The sequence below is a fragment of the Sphaerodactylus townsendi genome, linkage group LG12, assembly GCF_021028975.2.
Source record: "Sphaerodactylus townsendi isolate TG3544 linkage group LG12, MPM_Stown_v2.3, whole genome shotgun sequence".
Lineage (NCBI taxonomy): Eukaryota > Metazoa > Chordata > Lepidosauria > Squamata > Sphaerodactylidae > Sphaerodactylus > Sphaerodactylus townsendi.
This window is the reverse complement of record NC_059436.1, coordinates 20,190,581-20,207,678: the sequence shown is the minus strand read 5'-3', so window position 1 is coordinate 20,207,678 and position 17,098 is coordinate 20,190,581. Positions and strand designations below refer to the sequence as shown.

The 17,098-nt window shown below is 47.2% G+C and overlaps 1 protein-coding gene across 7 annotated transcripts in view; it reads left to right on the top strand.

The window, feature by feature from the left end:
• ARHGEF12 (Rho guanine nucleotide exchange factor 12) overlaps window positions 1–16,670 on the top strand; it is a 101,799-nt gene extending 85,129 nt beyond the window's left edge. For 6 of the 7 annotated variants that reach the window (XM_048511987.1, XM_048511989.1, XM_048511988.1 and 3 more), the window contains 12 exons: window positions 359–459; window positions 609–686; window positions 1,156–1,231; window positions 1,561–1,728; window positions 3,123–3,210; window positions 8,144–8,233; window positions 8,399–8,475; window positions 9,330–9,560; window positions 10,663–11,121; window positions 12,262–12,572; window positions 14,859–14,928; window positions 16,227–16,670. In XM_048511987.1, the coding sequence (XP_048367944.1) occupies window positions 359–459; window positions 609–686; window positions 1,156–1,231; window positions 1,561–1,728; window positions 3,123–3,210; window positions 8,144–8,233; window positions 8,399–8,475; window positions 9,330–9,560; window positions 10,663–11,121; window positions 12,262–12,572; window positions 14,859–14,928; window positions 16,227–16,237 (1,760 nt within the window). In that variant the 3' untranslated portion in view covers window positions 16,238–16,670. The remainder of the gene's footprint in view (window positions 1–358; window positions 460–608; window positions 687–1,155; window positions 1,232–1,560; window positions 1,729–3,122; window positions 3,211–8,143; window positions 8,234–8,398; window positions 8,476–9,329; window positions 9,561–10,662; window positions 11,122–12,261; window positions 12,573–14,858; window positions 14,929–16,226) is intronic. The other variant, XM_048511990.1, reaches the window with a different exon arrangement.
• The last annotated feature ends 428 nt before the right edge of the window (window positions 16,671–17,098 follow it).

Here is a 17,098-nt window from a genome sequence, read left to right as displayed (position 1 = left end):
TTGCTTTGTTACAAAGAAGCTTCTGCTGGCAAGGGGCTCTTCTGCTGCCGGTGCTGCTGTCAGTAGAACAAATCCTCAGGATCCAACCCCTAGCTGTTTCATGTGCATCCTTTGTGATCATGAGTCTGCTCTGAGCAAAAGAGATACTTTCAGGCTCCAGCAAGAACTTGTTGCGTGTGTGTAGTGACTGGTGAGAATTGCATGTGTGTAGTGACTGTAGATTGTAATGCGGGAAGAAGCCCTTGCTAAAGTGGGAGAAAATATGGTGGGTGACTCTGGTGGACTGTGACCCCCTCCCCGATGGCAACCCTTAGCCTGCTCTCTAAAGAGCGCCACCTTGATGCTCCTCTCATTTTAGAGCAACCCGAGGAGAAGGAGAAAGTGAAGAAGGCAGCAGATCATTGCCGGCAAATCCTCAACTACGTGAACCAAGCTGTTAAAGAAGCAGAGAATAAGCAGGTAAGAGGAGGCGAGAGAATGGGCAACGGTGTGTGGCCCAGTGGGGAAAGGATTGAGGTGCATTGTGTGTAGCCTGCCTTCTGAAGAGGTTCTTCACAGAGCTGAGGCATGATAGCACCCAGTTGACCTCTGTTCTGTTTCATCTGCAGCATTTGGAAGACTACCAGCGCCGGCTCGATTTGTCCTACTTGAAGCAGCTGGAGGGCCCCATGTTGGATGAGTTCAGGGTGAGTGAAGAGGGTGCAGGGGGAACTCTGTAAAGCTTTAATATGAAGGCAGGTTTTGTAGATCTTCCTGTGGCCAGTCATAAAATAAGCCATGACATTTCCACCGGATATTTTTTTCATGTAATGTTTGTAACTGGGCAGTGAGTGGATGGAGTGCACACCGGCTTGATGTAGTGTTTAAGAACAATGGACTCTGATCTGGAGAACTGGATTCGATCCCCACTTCTCCACATGAGCGCTGGACTCTTATCTGGTGGACTGGATTTGTTTCCCCACTCCTACACATGTAGCTTGCTCAGTGACCTTGGGCCAGTCACTGTTCTTTCTGAACTCTCTCAGCCCCACCTACCCCACACCCTGAAAGTCTTCTATCATAATTTTGAAACTTCTCTGCTAGGAATCTCTAGAGCTTACATTAGTAAACCTCTTGTGAATAACTAACTCTCTTATTTTTGTATCATAATTGCAGAATTTGGATCTAACCAAGAAGAAGATGATTCATGAAGGGCCTCTGACGTGGAAGGTGAATCGCGACAAGACTATTGGTGAGTTGCTGACTGGGTTTTGCAACATTAGTGACAAATTAAAAGGCGCATTTCTCGACTAGTTTCTCCTGCTAGTAACTGTGATGTATGTAGTTTCCTGATTAAACTTTTTGTGCTTTTTTGAAATGTGCTGGAAGATCATAAAGACCATGCAAGGACACATCCTTGATTCGTATGGTGATTTAGTCCCAGCTGTAGCTCAGAGGTGAACAATTTGCATACTTTGCTGAGAGAATGCACTGCTGATTGGCCTAGGATGCAGTCTTCTGTGTGCACTGGGTGGTGGAGCCCTGCCCATTCGTGAATGTATTTTTTATGGCCCGCTGCAGATCTCTACACACTCCTCTTGGAAGACATCCTAGTGCTGTTGCAAAAGCAGGATGATAGACTGGTGCTGAGATGTCACAGCAAGATCCTGGCTTCCACAGCCGACAGCAAGCACACCTTCAGCCCTGTCATCAAGCTGAACACTGTGTTGGTTCGCCAAGTGGCCACAGGTTAGTACGCTTGAAGGATCCAGCTGGCTGCAGAGAAAATAAGAGTGTCTGATTTGTGTCAGTTGTGCATTCCATAGTTAGTGTGGGTGTGTGTGTTTGGTTTTTTAACATGGTGGATAAAGAAACACATCTGCTGGAGAAGATCACTGACTAGTCCCATTTTCTTTTTTTTATAAGGCCGGGGGTGGGGTGGGGTGGGGTGGCTGCAGCAGCAGAGGCGAGGCTGGGGCCAAGTGGCTGCTGGGCAAAAAGGATGCCTTGAGAGAGTCCCAGTGGGAGCTGCCAGGGCTATCTCAGTCTCTGCTTATTCTAGGCTCCCTTTTCCATGGTCAAGCAACCTTCGAGGGTCAAGCAATATCTTTCACTATTGTCTAAACATAACCAGGGGTAGGAACACGGTCAAATATTGTGACGTATTCCTTGAAGCCAAGAACACTGTTTATGTAGGTGATGGTTTCCTTTTCCGCTTCCTTGTGCTGTCAGTGGCCAAGGCAATAGTAAAGGCTGCTTGCAGAGTGAGCGCTGTGCCACAGCTTCTCCTGCTGCTGCGTGTTATCACTGCAGCTTTCCCAGGATCAAGAATACAAGAATCTGTTGTCAGATGCAAAGTTCACTGGCTACAACTACTCATGTTAAGCTTTGATCATTATATCAGTATAACTAATTTCAGTTGTGGCCCTGTCCAGAGACTGAAATGATAAACAGACAAGACTCCATGACCTGATCCTGGCTTGCTTGTTGCTTTACCATCCATGTGTTGTGTTAACCTCCATACCCTTGTAGCTCATCTGGTGAATTCAGCCATGCCTCCACAGTCTTTCTATGGAGGGACAGCTCTATAGTTTGGCTTGACAACAACAGTCTTCATGACAATCAGAGGCACCCATACCATGATTGTACAGTCTGCCTTAGACATTCCACAGCTTGAATTCACAGTGTTATGCACCCAATAAATAAACCTCGCATGGCTTTGAAATATTGCAGGAGTTCAAGGTCAAAGGTGTTAGCTGGGCATTGACAGGTGATGAGGCTGTCTTTCTTATTCCCTTGATGATAATGTTAAGATGCATCTCATTGTTTTGCAGCAAAGCCGGGGCAGTCTTGGGTCTGTCCTGGAGAAGCCAGTGTTTGCTGCACGGCAGGAAAAATTCCCTCCTTCACTGGGGAAATGCCCTGGAACTGGGCATTAGCAACCAGGCTCTGTTCATTTCAGATTTTTTTCTCTGAAAATAAAAACCAATTTCTACACTCATGTAGCTTTCTGTGAGAGTTATTTCTCATAGTTCCATGCGCTGCCATCATCTCAGGCTGAATTTACAAGTTTTCCTGAATCCCAGGTAAAGCGAAACAGGACATGGTGACACCAGATTTAACTTGCCCTGTGTTTTCCCCAGATAACAAAGCTTTCTTTGTCATCTCCATGTCGGAAAACGGAGCCCAGATTTATGAACTGGTGGCACAGACGGTTTCTGAAAAAACTGTGTAAGTAGTGGGCTTGGCTGCCCCAACCATAAGGTATACCGTTGACTGCTTGCAAAGGAGAGGGAGTAATCCTGTGTTTGGTATCTGTGGCTTCCTTGTCAAAATCAGATGGCTAACAACATCCCTTGGGGATCCTCCCCCACAAACATTCACACTTCCTGGTGCCTATAAGGGATACTCCCACAGTTTGAGTTCCTCCCAGTTTTGGCTGCTAGATCTGCAGGGCTAGTCCTCAAAGCTTAAAAGGGTGAGGAGTCTGATGATTATACACCAGGTAGTTGGTGGTATTTGTTCCCCTGTAGCAATCAAGAGCTGTATATCACTAAGATATCCATGTCATATGTCTGCTGTCAGTAATGCCAGTTCCAGATGTAACATTCAATCATGATTTGATTTTAAATGGCCAAGGTTGGAAACATCTTATCCTCTGGTATGTCCTGGGAACCACAAGCTTTATTTGTTGTTTTGCCTGTTTATTTGTTCTCTCAGTTAGAACTGAAAACCACAGTAAAGTCTCTGTTTGCTCTTTTTTTCATCTTTGTAACTCTTATTGTGATTTATGGATTGCCCCTATTTTAACTAGATTATCTTTTAACATAATAAAAGATAATATAGTCACCTATTTGTTGGTGGATGGAGACCCAAGGATTATGATGGCAATGGCCCAGTATCTCTCTGCCGTACCTCCTTTAAAGAAATGAAAGCTTCCTATTTGGTGCTCAAGAACATTAGATCAAAGAAGATTGAGAGAAGGAAAGAAGGTTTGCTCCTTTGGCTAAAGCAGCAAGCTGTGGTTTGTCAGCGCACAAGAAGTTCAGGGGGCTCCTTCAGAGCACAAAATGTGGAGGCATGGTCTCATAATGAGTCTGATCCTTCTCTGAGAGCCAGTGTGGGATAGTGGTTAAGAGCAGGTGGATTCTAATCTGGAGAACCAGGTTTGATTCCACACTCCTACATTCCTGCTGGGTGACCTTGGGTTAGTCATAGCTCTTCGGAGCTTTCTCAGCCCCACCTGCCTCAAAAGGTGTCTGTTGTGGGGAGAGGAAGGGAAAGGAGCTTGTAAGCCATCTTGAGTCTTCTGTGGAGAAAGGTGGGATATAAATCCAAACTACAACTCCTCCTCCTCCTCCTCCTCCTCCTCCTCCTCCTCTTCTTCTTTTCAGAGAAATGGCTTATGTAAAAGTCACCTTCTTCTCAGACTTCTGCTTTAGGCGTTTGAAAGACTGTACATGATAAACTTCTCTAGAGAACGGTTTTGCTGACCTGGCAGACTGTTTATTCATTTGCCTATGCAGCATTGTGTGTCCTGAAGTAATTATTCAGGGTTAATGGGATGAGCCCAGAATTGCTAGTTTTTCTGTGCACAGGACTGACCATAAAAATGGGAAATGGGCAACGGGACCCTGCCTTGTCTTTTAAAATCTCAGCAGATGAGGAGGAGGAGAGAGATGTGGCTGAAAGGACTCTAGGCTCCGGAGAATGGCCCAGGGCATCTCTTGCTGCTCTATTTGAAATAGATCTCAGTTCTCTTATGACATAAATTGTCTTTTGATCCTGTGTGATCGGCATGATGTGTAATTAAGGTCATTAAATGATCAAGGATTCCAGAAGTAGTTTGAAGTGTCACACTTAATTTAAAAAATGATGATATTAGCTTTAGATCTGAGGAACTCTTGTTCCTTATCTCTGCTAGATCCATGTTCTCTGTTGGCCTTAATTAAATTCATTGATTTTAGTGTTGGTGGTTGTTGATATTTTTTAATGGAAGATTTCTGGAAACAATATAGTACGATGTTGGGAGACCATACCATTAAAAGAACTCACTCAACCATACCTTCAAACGTGCTTCCCTTACAGATTTCACACCCCAGCTTCAAGGATCTCAAATCATCTTCTCATGCTGAATTGATTGCCATTCCGTGCGGCACAATTTGGCACCAAGCTCTGCTAGCAGCTTGGAACTTCACTGGGATTATTTTACACTGCTGTCAGTTTCCCCTGTTTAATACTTTCCCGTACCTTCTGTCAGCACGAATTGTAAATTGCCGGCCAGAAGAAGTACCAGCTTTGCTTTATCCTCATCTACCCCTCAATTTTGAGAAAAGCTGTTCTCTCAGGCATGGAAGCCCTTGAATGTCCAAGTAACTCTGAGGCAGGAGAGTGTCGCTGTTGCAGGTTAATGGAATGGGGCAACAAGCCAAGACACAGATTCTTTGCTCTCTGCATTATCTCTCCCCCCAGTTGTGGTGACTTAATGTTTATGGACAAAAGGACAGGGTGGAAAGGGAAAGACAGGGTGGAAAGGGAAGAGGAAAAAGGATGCCTGTTGCCACCAGCAGTTGACGTGTTGATGAAGATGCAGTGGCATGCCTCTCCTCCCACATCTGGGATTTCTACAGCCTGAAGCAAAACTATTCTCCTTTCTTCCCTGAGGGAGCACTGAATAGTCTAAGGATGGGGACTTGAAGGCTCAAGAAGCAAAGCAGTGTTTATTATGGATTAAAGAGTAGTTTATAGAGAAAAGGCTTGAGGGCAGGAGAAATTGAGTGACGTTTGAAGACAGGTATGGTCCGCACTGGGGAGTCAAAGAATTCAGGTGAATTTGAAGGCAAAGAGAAAGGAAGGCCTTTTCTTGGTTTTTTGAGAGCCAGCATAGTGGTTAAGAGCAGGAGGACTCAAATTTGGAGAACTGGGTTTGATTCCCCACACCTCCAAATAAAGCTGGCTGGGTGATCTTGGGCCAGTCATAGTTCTCTCAGAATTCTCTCAGCCTCAGCTTCCTCACAAGGTGTTTCTTGTGGAGAGAAGAAGGAAAAGGCGTTTGTAAGCTGCTTTGAGACTCCTTAAAGATAGAGAAAAATGGAGTATAAATCCAAACTCTTCTTATCTCTCTGTGATACACCTCTGAAGATGCCAGCCACAGATGCAGGCGAAATGTTCGGAATAAGATCTACAAGACCACGGCCACACAGCCCAGAAAACCCACAGCAACCAGTTGAATCCTGTCGTGAAAGCCTTCAACAATACATCTTCTTCTCTTCTTCTCTTTCCTCCAGCAGTGGTCAGGAGTAACGCAAACAAAAATGGCCAGAGTGCCCAGTCCAGTTGATTCAACTGCAGCAGGAAAATAGGGGGGGGGGGCTCCTCCCCTCACCAGGGGTCAGAAGGCTGTTCATAGCTACTTGCAAGGGGTTCTTTGCCAGTCGTTCAGACTAGATGGCCGAGGCTATTTGGTTTCCTCTGCCCTGCCAGGCTTCAGGGCACCCCAACCACTGTCCCTTAAATAGGACAGCCTGCCAGCTGACAGCCTCTTGAAATTTTGGTGACACAAATGATTGAAGATATGATTGAAGTCTATATATGATTGAAGTCTATAAAATTATGCATGGGGTAGAAAATGTTGACAGAGAGAAATTTTTCTCTCTTTCTCACAATAATAGAACCAGGGGGCATTCATTGAAAATGCTGGGGGGAAGAATTAGGACTAATAAAAGGAAACACTTCTTCACGCAACGTGTGATTGGTGTTTGGAATATGCTGCCACAGGAGGTGGTGATGGCCACTAACCTGGATAGCTTTAAAAGGGGCTTGGACGGATTTATGGAGGAGAAGTCGATCTATGGCTACCAATCTTGATCCTCTTTGATCTGAGATTGCAAATGCTTTCGCAGACCAGGTGCTCAGGAGCAACAGCCACAGAAGGCCATTGCTTTCACACCCTGCATGTGAGCTCCCAAAGGCACCTGGTGGGCCACTGCGAGTAGCAGAGAGCTGGACTAGATGGACTCTGGTCTGATCCAGCTGGCTTATTCTTATGTTCTTACAAACTAACAGTTCTGTTTCAGACCGCAGGGAAGGGAACGGTGATTGTTCCTGTCAGCATACATTTCCCGTGTGACGCTCACGCATGAGGCTTAGGCGGAGTGTTGCATGTTAAAATGACCGTGGCCTGAAACTTGGGATGCGTTGCCTTTTCTCCCCCACACTGTGCTGCTTTTCATCAGGTAGCTTCACCAGAGGAGGACTGTATTAGAGCACTTTTAGCCGCTGCTCATGTTCGCAGCACAAAGGGGGCAGCTCTTACTGAGGGTCTTGGTTTAGAGGATGCTCCGTCGAACTGCTGCTCTCTCACACCCTCCCTGCAAATGCAGGATGTTAGTTAGAAATGCGAAAAGTTCACTACAGAAAGGGAAACGTGAAAGTCTGGCATGCAATTAAGGCGACTTCCTCCAGTCACAAAAGACTTCAGCACTCTGATGAGGTTTCTTTTTGTCCTACGACTTGGTTTCTCAAATGGGTCATTAAGTTCTGAAGTGTAGGCATTAGAGCTGAAGGTTTAGGTGCTGTTCCCAGTCATTCTCTGCGTTTTGGGGGGAAGGGGTGAACTAACATGACTAAAGGGAGCCCATTCAGCACCCACCCACCCCGCACTCAAAAGCAGCATTGCTTGTTTGTCTGTGTGCATTCTCATTCTTGAAAAGGGCAGGTAGACCTTGTCCTATCTCTGTTGCTTTGCTGTCCCACAGAGGTATTTTGCTGCCTCTCTTATGTCTTAGTGGTGTGTGTGTGTGTATTCCCCCCCCCCCCAAAAAAAATAGTTGTGCATCAGTTCCCTGTGTCCATACTGATCAGTCCTCTGTTAATTAATCCAATCTTCACAGCAGTCCTTGGAAAAGGAAGCATGTGCATACTGAAAGCTAATTCAGGCTGAGGAGCGATGGATGGGAATTAAATGTGACGTTGTTGACAAAGCTGAAACCTGTTGTCCCCTTGAATAAAACTCAAATTGTCATCGTAAAAATGAACGCGAGGGATGCAGGAACTGTCTTGGGGAGGATGCCGGCCCCTTCTCTCACCAGCAGCAGTGCTAAATTTGGCTACCGCTTTTTCTATCGGATGTCATTCTTAGGATGTTCTTCTTGCTTACCTGTAGTTGGCAGGACCTCATAGCCCGGATGGCAGGGACAGTGAAGGTTGCCAGAGGCCGACGGGCAATCCCCTTGCCCCAACCAGGACCCTGCGAGTAAGTTGCCATTTTGTTTGGTTTTTTTCTTTGGGCCTTTCAACATAGCACTTCAAAACTGCATGGGCCTTAGACAGCCAAAGAGGATACCTTTAAGGAGGGGGTGGGGGTGGAGGCAATGAGGATACTGTCAAAGCATGTAATTGATTTGTTCTCATCTTTCAGAGACGATCGTGAAGAGGAAGACCAGCAGAAACTGAAGGAGGAACAAGCAACTCCTGATAGCAGCATGCCGAGTCCAGGTAAAAATGCCATGTTATTTTTTAAAATAATTTTTACCATTGTAATGTAGTTTGTCATTCTGTACTGTTTTTGTGTCATCAGAGCCTTTACTTGATTTGGAAGGCCCATTCAGAGACTCTTGTGTGTGCGCCAAAACCATTCCAGAGCCAACTTCCTCTTACTTTTGTCCCAGATTTCTGACATCTAATAGTCAAAAACACGTTGAAGGCTTTATTATTAATTCATTCATCCATTATTGGTCCTCTAGACCCCCTTCCCCCAGGCGGGCTCAAAGCAGCTTACAGCGAAGAATTCATAATGATATAAAAATATAAAACCCATGAAATTTATTAAATTCTAATGCAAACTCTATCCTTAGTGCCATTTAAAATGAAGATAGATCAATCATCCTATCATCTACCATCCAATATCTCTATCAGTCATATCAGGGTAAAAGAGGCAAGCAAGATGGAAAACCGCTGCTGTCCTCAGCCATGGGCCTGGCAAAACAGCCTGTCTTACAGACCCTTGTGCTAAATCCTGCAGTACCTTGGTCTCACTTGACTGAGCGTTTCACCAGACTGGAACAGGGCAGAGAAAGCCCAGGTTCAGGGGCCAATTGGCCATTCTGGCAGGGGCTGATGGGAATTGTAGTCCGTAATATCTGGAGTGCCAAAGGTTCGCCACCATGGCTTTAGAGCTTTGTATCTTCTGGCCCCGCAGGTCTTAGAAATCAGTGCGTGTTTTGCATATCTATTAAGATGCTATAGTTTTAGCACAATCTGGCAGTTTTAGGCTGCAAATTTAACCAAACCTGTATTAAATGTCTCAGTGAATTGTGAGTTGACTCTGGCCCTGGTGGTTTGTTTGCCAGATAAGGACCTGGGCTTGGAGTCTCCTCTGATGCTGAAGGCTCAGTCCCCTTCAACAGCCATGTCTGAGAAGCTGGTGGAAGAGGAGCTCCTGGAGGCCAGCAGGCCGTTTGGCAAAGGGCCCCCGACAGACCTGCTGATCAAAGAATCCTCCGAGCACTACGGCCCACCAAGTTCAGAACACGTTGCCCAAATTTCAGAGGAACGGTGGGCATTGGATGCACTACGGAACTGTAAGTCACTGAGCACACTCAGGGCACGAGGGTCCTGGAAGGGAGTGGCTTGGGATATGGGTAAGCCTCTGAGATCCCCTGCTACCCCGAGAGCTGAATAGTGTGACTTCACTAGAGATGGGAACTTTGCTGGTTCCCAGGGTAAAAGGTCAGGTAGCTGCTGCAGTGGCAGAAGAATTTACAGCACAGCTCAGCTGAGTAGGTTTCTGGGGATGGACAGGGCAGTGTCAGCTCAGCACTGGGAGAAGAAGCCAACCTCTCCTGAAGGAAACTGCATGTAGTGATGAATGTTCTTCAGAAGTTTTGTTAAAGGCTTTCATGGCCGGACTCAACTGGTTGTTGTGGGCTGTGTGGCCGTGGTCTGGTAGATCGTGTTCCTAACATTTTGCAGGTAAACAAGACCAAACCACGGCCACACAGCCTGGAAAGCCCACAACAACCAGTTCTTCAGAAGGGCTTATCTCAAGGAAGTGCAGGAAGGGGATTGGCAGAAGGAAGGGAAGTTAAGGGCTGTAAACCTCCTTCCCTTCCTAACTCAGGCCATAGAGCAGGATTGGGCATCCCCTATTTAGGGAGGAAGCAGCAGGATCATCAGCATTGGATATCCAATCCTTGATGTGCTTTATAGAAACCTGGTACATGAGAACCAAGCATGGCAGTGAGTTCTAGGCGTGGATGTTGCCCAAACTGCCTAGTTGTCTGGTTCCTTCTAGGCAAAATAAATACAGCTCTGATCTCCAAGTCGGGCCCCTCCTTTCTGTCGAAAATACCTTTTGTTGCGAAGTAGTTTTTAGCACAATCTGAAGATGGAACTCAGCACCCTTTTTAGAGCAACTTACAAACAATTCTAGACATAGTGGGCCAGAGGAAATCTCCATATCCCAGCCATCTCAGGAAGTCTCCACGCTGCTCTGCCAGAAATTCATTCTTTAGGATTACTGTTTCTTTCTTCTTCAGCGGATGCTGGCTGTAGATCTTGTTCCTTCTCAAGAGGAGGTAAACTCTCGCTGTCTCACCTCAAAACCTTCAAATGCACAAGAGGCGAGCAGGGAATATTGAGGCAGGGTGACAAGATGGTTGACAATTTTGCATTTCTTTTCAGTGGATTTACTGAAGCAGCTGCTGATGCAGCAGTTGGGCCTGTCTGAAAAGGAAGCCCTTGAGGACCACCAGCATTTCTCCAGGCATAGGACAGTCTCCCAGGGGGCCCAGGTAGAAACTAGTGTGCAGAGAATATCGAGACACTTATTCAGCAAGACATCCCCACCTGGGGTGAGTAGGATACCCTCTGGCATGGGAACAAGCACCTGCGAACCTTGTTACGGTCACCAAACTTCAGGTGAATTCCTGCAGCCTGGGGACACCACATCAAGTAACAATCAATTAACGGACCCCTTGAGCACCAACCCAGATATCCCAGCTACGGAACTGGAAGGAGTGGGCGCGGAGGACAGCGGAGAGCACTTTTTCGATGCTCGTGAAGGCCACAGCGATGAGAACCAATCGGAAGGCGAAGTGGCAGAAAGGAAGGAGGAAGAGGAGGTGCAGTTGCGGATCTCAGGTGAGCAATCTCAGCAATGCGGCGTCACAATGAGCGATCTTCACAATCTGGTAGAACTTTGGAGTTCTGATTTGTGATGGCACATAGAGGGCTTCATTTGAGCCAGGGCTGGATGCCGGGAGGCAACTCTGGACCAGTCCGTGGTGTTTTGTAGCCCCAAGCAAAGTACGCCCATCATCCTGGCCTGTGCGGTCTCCAGCAAGGTCCGAGCCGTGTCCCTAAGAGGGTTGATTTGGACCCAGCTGACAGTACAGACGCAGGAGGGGAAGCCAGTTGCCAGGAGTCAACTGTGCTGTTAGGCTGCCTTACTGTTGTCTTTGTTGTGCCATCCCAAGAAGTTGCTCAGACAACCAACCCTGCTGGAACGTGGGGAGAAGTAATAGCGTGCCTCTGAGCATGCACTGAGTGCTTATATCTCAGTTTGGGAATGTCCATAGCACACAGCAGGTGTGCTGACTGGGTGGGGGTCAGCATGCTGCCATGGCAGCACTGGCAGTGGGGAAGCTCAGAGGCCAGGGATTGCAACGGCTGCAGCAGGGCCAGAGGCCAGGAGCCACCCCTATGCCAGTCCAAGCTGGTTGGGCCAGTGGGAGAGTCCAGGAGGCCGTGTCAAACAAGCCAGATAGTCACATGCCAAGAAAGGGAGTAGCCAAAGTCAAGGCCATTACAAACCGGTCGGAGGTCAATTAAGAGTCTGGGAACAAAGTAGTGGAGCGCAGGCAGCTTCAGGAAGCAGCACATTGCATCTACGGCTGTGGACTTTATGGCTCCTCATTAAACCCATCTGGGCTGCTGGCACGAGAGGGCTCCTGCAAACACTGTCTTCTCTCCTTCAGAGCAAGCCTAAGTTGGCATCTTGGCCAGTACTTCTGATAAGCTCTGAGCCGGGTGCCTGTGATTGTAAACCTTCCAGGTCTGTTGACATCTGGCTCTATGAGGCTCGAGTAGGTCTTCGCCTGGTGAACTGTCAGACGTGCCGGGGTGGGGGTGGGGGGCATGATAGTGTGCTCAGCCATGAAGCATTGACGCTTTTGTTAACATTCATGCAACTGAGGAGAAAACCCCCCGAACCAGGTATGTTTTCAGTGACGCAGGGCTGTCTCCCAAGCTGTCGTCAAGTGTCCAATATTCTCTTTACAGGAAACTATTTGATCCTTGATGGATACAGCACAATGCAGGAGAGCTCCACGGACGAGGAGGTGTCTTCACTGACTCAGCGGTCCACTGCAGGCAGTGGTGCAACGGACTCTGCCCCCCAACAGCGGACGTCCCTGCCGGATACCCAGTCGGACCGAGGAAGCTCGCTGTTCGTGGAGGAATTCATGACCTCCCACTGGGAAGCTGCAGAGGAACCTAGCTCAGGTGTACCAAGCCCTCCCTTTTCGGTAGAGTCGTGTGCCCAGATAATGCGTTATATCCAGAAGATAGCGGCTGACCTTGAACGCTTAAAGGTATGTTACATTCTGCCACAAATTCCCCTTGGGCTGTAATTCTTTTTCATTGGAGTGACAGATTTGTGTAGAAGGCGGGGAACGGGGAGTGGAAGGGGACAGTTGTCCAAATGTGCTTGAGGACAGATATGCATTTATCTTCTTCACTGATTTCCATGGCCGTTTTTCAAACTGGAGATTGGTGGTGGTTCTGGTGCCAGACATTCCAAGGCCAGGAGAGGAAGAATATATCCTGTAGATGCAAATCTGTGCCTTTCAACTGGGAACAGTGCAACGTATGAAGATTCAGCCCAGTTTTCCAGAGGCGAGGATATAATAAGCAAAAAGCTTTATGTAACCCTGGTGAACAAAGAGCCTTCCTGAGGAGGGAGTGTGAATTGATGCCAGGGAAGCTTTTAAGACCAAACACTTGAATTACGATGGGTCAGTGCTGGGGGTATGGGGAGTGGCAGACAATGAGATACGTCTAGCTTAGATTCAGTAGGCACAATTTAAGGCAAGAACTGGCAGAAGAGTCAGTGGTCATGTCTGCATGATAAAATTATACCTGTGTACCACCGTTTTTTTTTAACCTGAGTCTATATTTATCCCGGGGTGTCCATTCACACGGCTTCCTGTTTTTTGAAGGAATCCTGTGAAGGCTGGGAGGAAATACTCCAGCTTGTTCAGCACGATCCCGGGACTTTTGTATTTACTTTGGAAGCATATCTGAGCATGCCTGGTGTCCCGCATTCTGATTGGCTGTTGTTTTTGAGGGGGAGCTCGAATGAGCGTCAAGCGTGGAGATCAGGCAGCTGGACGGGAAAAATACACCAGTCCTGCTCCCGGTTGGTGTTTGCACGGTAGCAGGCTCACCCCAGTTTTTTTAAAAGAACCTCCAATTTGGCATTTTTTGAATACCCTGGGATGAGGAAAATATCGTGGGGCAAACCCGCTTTAGGACCACGAACTGTGCAGAACTCTTGACTGCATAGGGATAGTTTTCTTGCTCAACCCAGGATATTTTGACCGTATGGAAACAACCCATGTAGCTCTAAGTTGGGATGCTGTAGCAGGCTTGTATCTCGTGGATGTGTCCAAGGAGTCTCCTTCCATCATAGGAAACCTTGTCCACTAGCAATCTGGATGCCTGGGACCAGAGGCTTGCTGCACTGTGACACGCAGAACAGAGGAGAAGCCGTTAGAAGCAATTGCTTATGACTTTTTTTTGAGAAACAGCAAGATGCTAAGTGGCACCCACCTATCAAACATGAGAATGCAACAAGTTTTTAAGCCCCCCCCCCCCCCCAGCAGCTTAGATAGTAAACATCTCCTCTCTAGATGGTGCCAATCTCCCATCCAGGCTAAGCAAGACAGGTAATGAGTGGAACCTGCAAAAAATATATCCTGATGAAGGGCCTGGCCTAACAATAAAGGGGACAGTTCATTTAGCTGGCTTCTTCCCCCATTGAATATATTTTGGATGTATTTAATAAATATGACTGGCTTCCCTGTCATCTCTGCCCTCTAACCCCAAAGAGGTCTGCTCAGAAGCTTCCAGGGGGTTCAGTTTGTGAATACTTTTCAAAGGCCTTTAGTCTCTATTCCCCCCCCCCCCAACTCCCCACAATGAAGCTTCCTTGTACTGAATCAGACCAGTGCTCTGTCAAGGTCAGTACTGTCCGCTAAGACCAGCCACAACACTCTGGGGTCTCAGACAGAGCTCTTTCAGATCTCCTCCTGCCTGGTCATTTCAACGGGAGATGCCAGGATTTGCACCTAGGCCTTCCTTGTGCAAAGCAGATAGTTCCGCTGAGCTGAAGCCCCATGCCTCTGTGCTGGCAAATTTGCCTTGTCTTGCAAGATGCTGAGCAGTACATTGTCTTTCCATCAAGGTAAAGGTTGTTGCCTAAGGAAGTCACTTGAAAGACAGGCTGGTTGCAAATGGATGCTAAAATTATATAACTTGGCATCCATGTGCAGCCAGCCTATCTTTCAAGTGTCTTCCTTAAGCCACAACCTCTACCCTGATATATATATATATATATATATAGGGCTGCAGCAGCAATTGCTGCCATCCCTGCAAGACAGTGGCTGCATTCAGAAAGACTTCAGCGTCTTGATTAGTAGCAGCCAGAATTAATTAGAAGTGCTCTCTTGGCACAAGAGCTCCCAACGAGAATTCGAGCAAGAGTCCCACGCTTGTTTCGGAACTTGGCCAGGCCCGGTCCCAGTCACTTTTGGGTCGAGTGCCCCTCTCTTAAGTGGATCATAGCTAAACTGTGCCTGATGGGCTGTGTTTTTCAGGAAGTGGAGGAGAATTATGCCACTCTTCAGCAAAGGCTGGCTGGATCAGCCCCCGCAAACGAGCACTCAGGTATGGCTTCCGTTACTCCCAATGGCGCATTTCTGAATAGTAATGCAATGTTAAAATATTGCTGGGCCTTGACAGCAATTGCCACAGGAGAAGCCAGCTGTTAATCTTTCTCCCAAAGCATCCGGAGCTTTCCTCCTGGCTTCTGCAGTGTTTGGAAGGAGCTGCTGGTTCCTACGCACCATAAATCATCCCTCTGTTTTGCTGAGGGTGCATTCCTTGCTCTGAGTCTAATCGGATTGCGTGGCACGTGAGGCGCTTCGCTTCCCAGAACTCTGCGAGTTGATCATGTTTTCTAACATGTCAGTCCTACTAGACAAGGAGACAAACAGAAGATTAACCATAAAGCAGATCCACCATGAAGGTTCCATATGTAGATTTCAGAGGCTGATAGGAAACCACCGTCCCATCACGCTGCAGGTCTGCGTGGCTTTGTGTGTCAGACTTGCATGTGTCTTTTCCACCCTTCATCTGCGCATATTTTATTCTGCTGACTGTGGTAAACCATAGATTGATGGATACGAAGGACCTGCTGCTCGTGTTCAGTTAACCTCACTTTCTTTTCACCCTGCCCCTGCAGTGATCGGAGACCCAGGAAGAACAGTTTTAGTCTCCAGCAATGCATCTCAGGACAGAACAATCAGAACACTTCCCCTAGGAGAGCAGTCTTGTTTGCCCACTCCCAGTAAATGTGGGGGTGTAAAGTTAGGATCCAGCTGAAGGCAGCAAGCCTTTTAGAGCAGATGCTGTACGAGGCTGTCACTGCAGCTTGGCGGGAATATGTCCCGCCCCATTTAGCAGCAGCAGGGATATTATCAGTTTATTATTATTAATTTAACTTATACCCCATTCTCCTCACTGTAGTGGGCTCAGAGCAGTTTACATCATAAAATATAGAATATACACTAATAATATACACAACAAAATACAATATGCTCTAAAACCTGCATATATGGTGCATAATTAGATCGTGAAGAACTTCTGGATTTCCCAGCCCTATCCCAAAACCACTAACATAGAAAGGAGGTGTGAAAAGAAGGGAAGGGGGAAAGAGAGGCCTTCAGTGATGGATCCGTACGCTTTTGCTGTCTCAACTGGAGGAACATCTCCATCTTACAGGCCCTGCAGAACTGAGACAATCTCATTTGACAAAGTGTTCCACCAGGCTGGGGCTGCAGCTGAGAAGGCCCTGGCTGTAGTTGAAGACACTTTCTAGCAGGGGACTGTCAGGCTGGTGGGCTGTCTCTGAACTCTGCTGCACACAAGATAGTTCAGCTCAGCTTTGCTTCTTTTGTCCTCAGATAAAAGTTAATGACGTTTCCTGAAAGTGGCTGAAGATTGGATGAGAGCATCCGCCTTGTGCTGGTGCCTGCAGGCCTCTGCGCGGACTCTGTAGCGAGAGGACTCTTTTCCATGGACCATTCACCCCTGAGTGCTGCAGCTCATCAGGGGAAGAAAAGGGCTGCTTTCCTTCTAGGCCCGTGCCCTGACCTTTCAGGGAGAGATGGTGTTGCTGTGCTCTTGTTCCTCCTCTTGCTGCCAGAAAACCCTCCTTTTTAATTCAGAAAAGAGGACAGGAAAAAAACGAAACGAAAACAAATGAAAAACCAAATGTACAAAGCTTTGGGTGTAGGATATAAAACAAATGTATTTAGACATAAAAAGAAAACAATCAATGTATTTATTTGACTTCATTCCGTGTACTGAAAGCACACTTTAATTTGTATTTTATTTTGCTTTTTTTTTAAAAAAAAAAAGAGAAAAAAAGAGAGAAAAGGATAGTGCCAGTCTGTAGGCCCCTTTGCCTCGAGGGCTCCTGGAAACTCTCTGCTCCCGAAGCCGCCTCCCGGGCTGTGCTGGGTTTGCACGAGCAGACCTTGGTTATCACTGGATTGCATGCTGAACAACCACACAGCTTCCTCTCCACCAGGCTGCCACTCAGAACAACTCTGGGGTGATGGGTGTCCTCCAGACCCTTGAGAGGCAGTGGGGGTGGCTCCAGCTACCCTCGGATCTGGTTGCTCAATGCCTGGGGGTTAAACGAGGGAAGGAAAAGGATTGGATGTCTGGTCCGTTTCCGCCCACACTCTTGGCTCTGCTTTGACCTTGATCCTGGCTCTCCTGTTGGCAGTAATGGCTTTTGGCATCGCTCTTTTCTTGAAACACAAGAAAC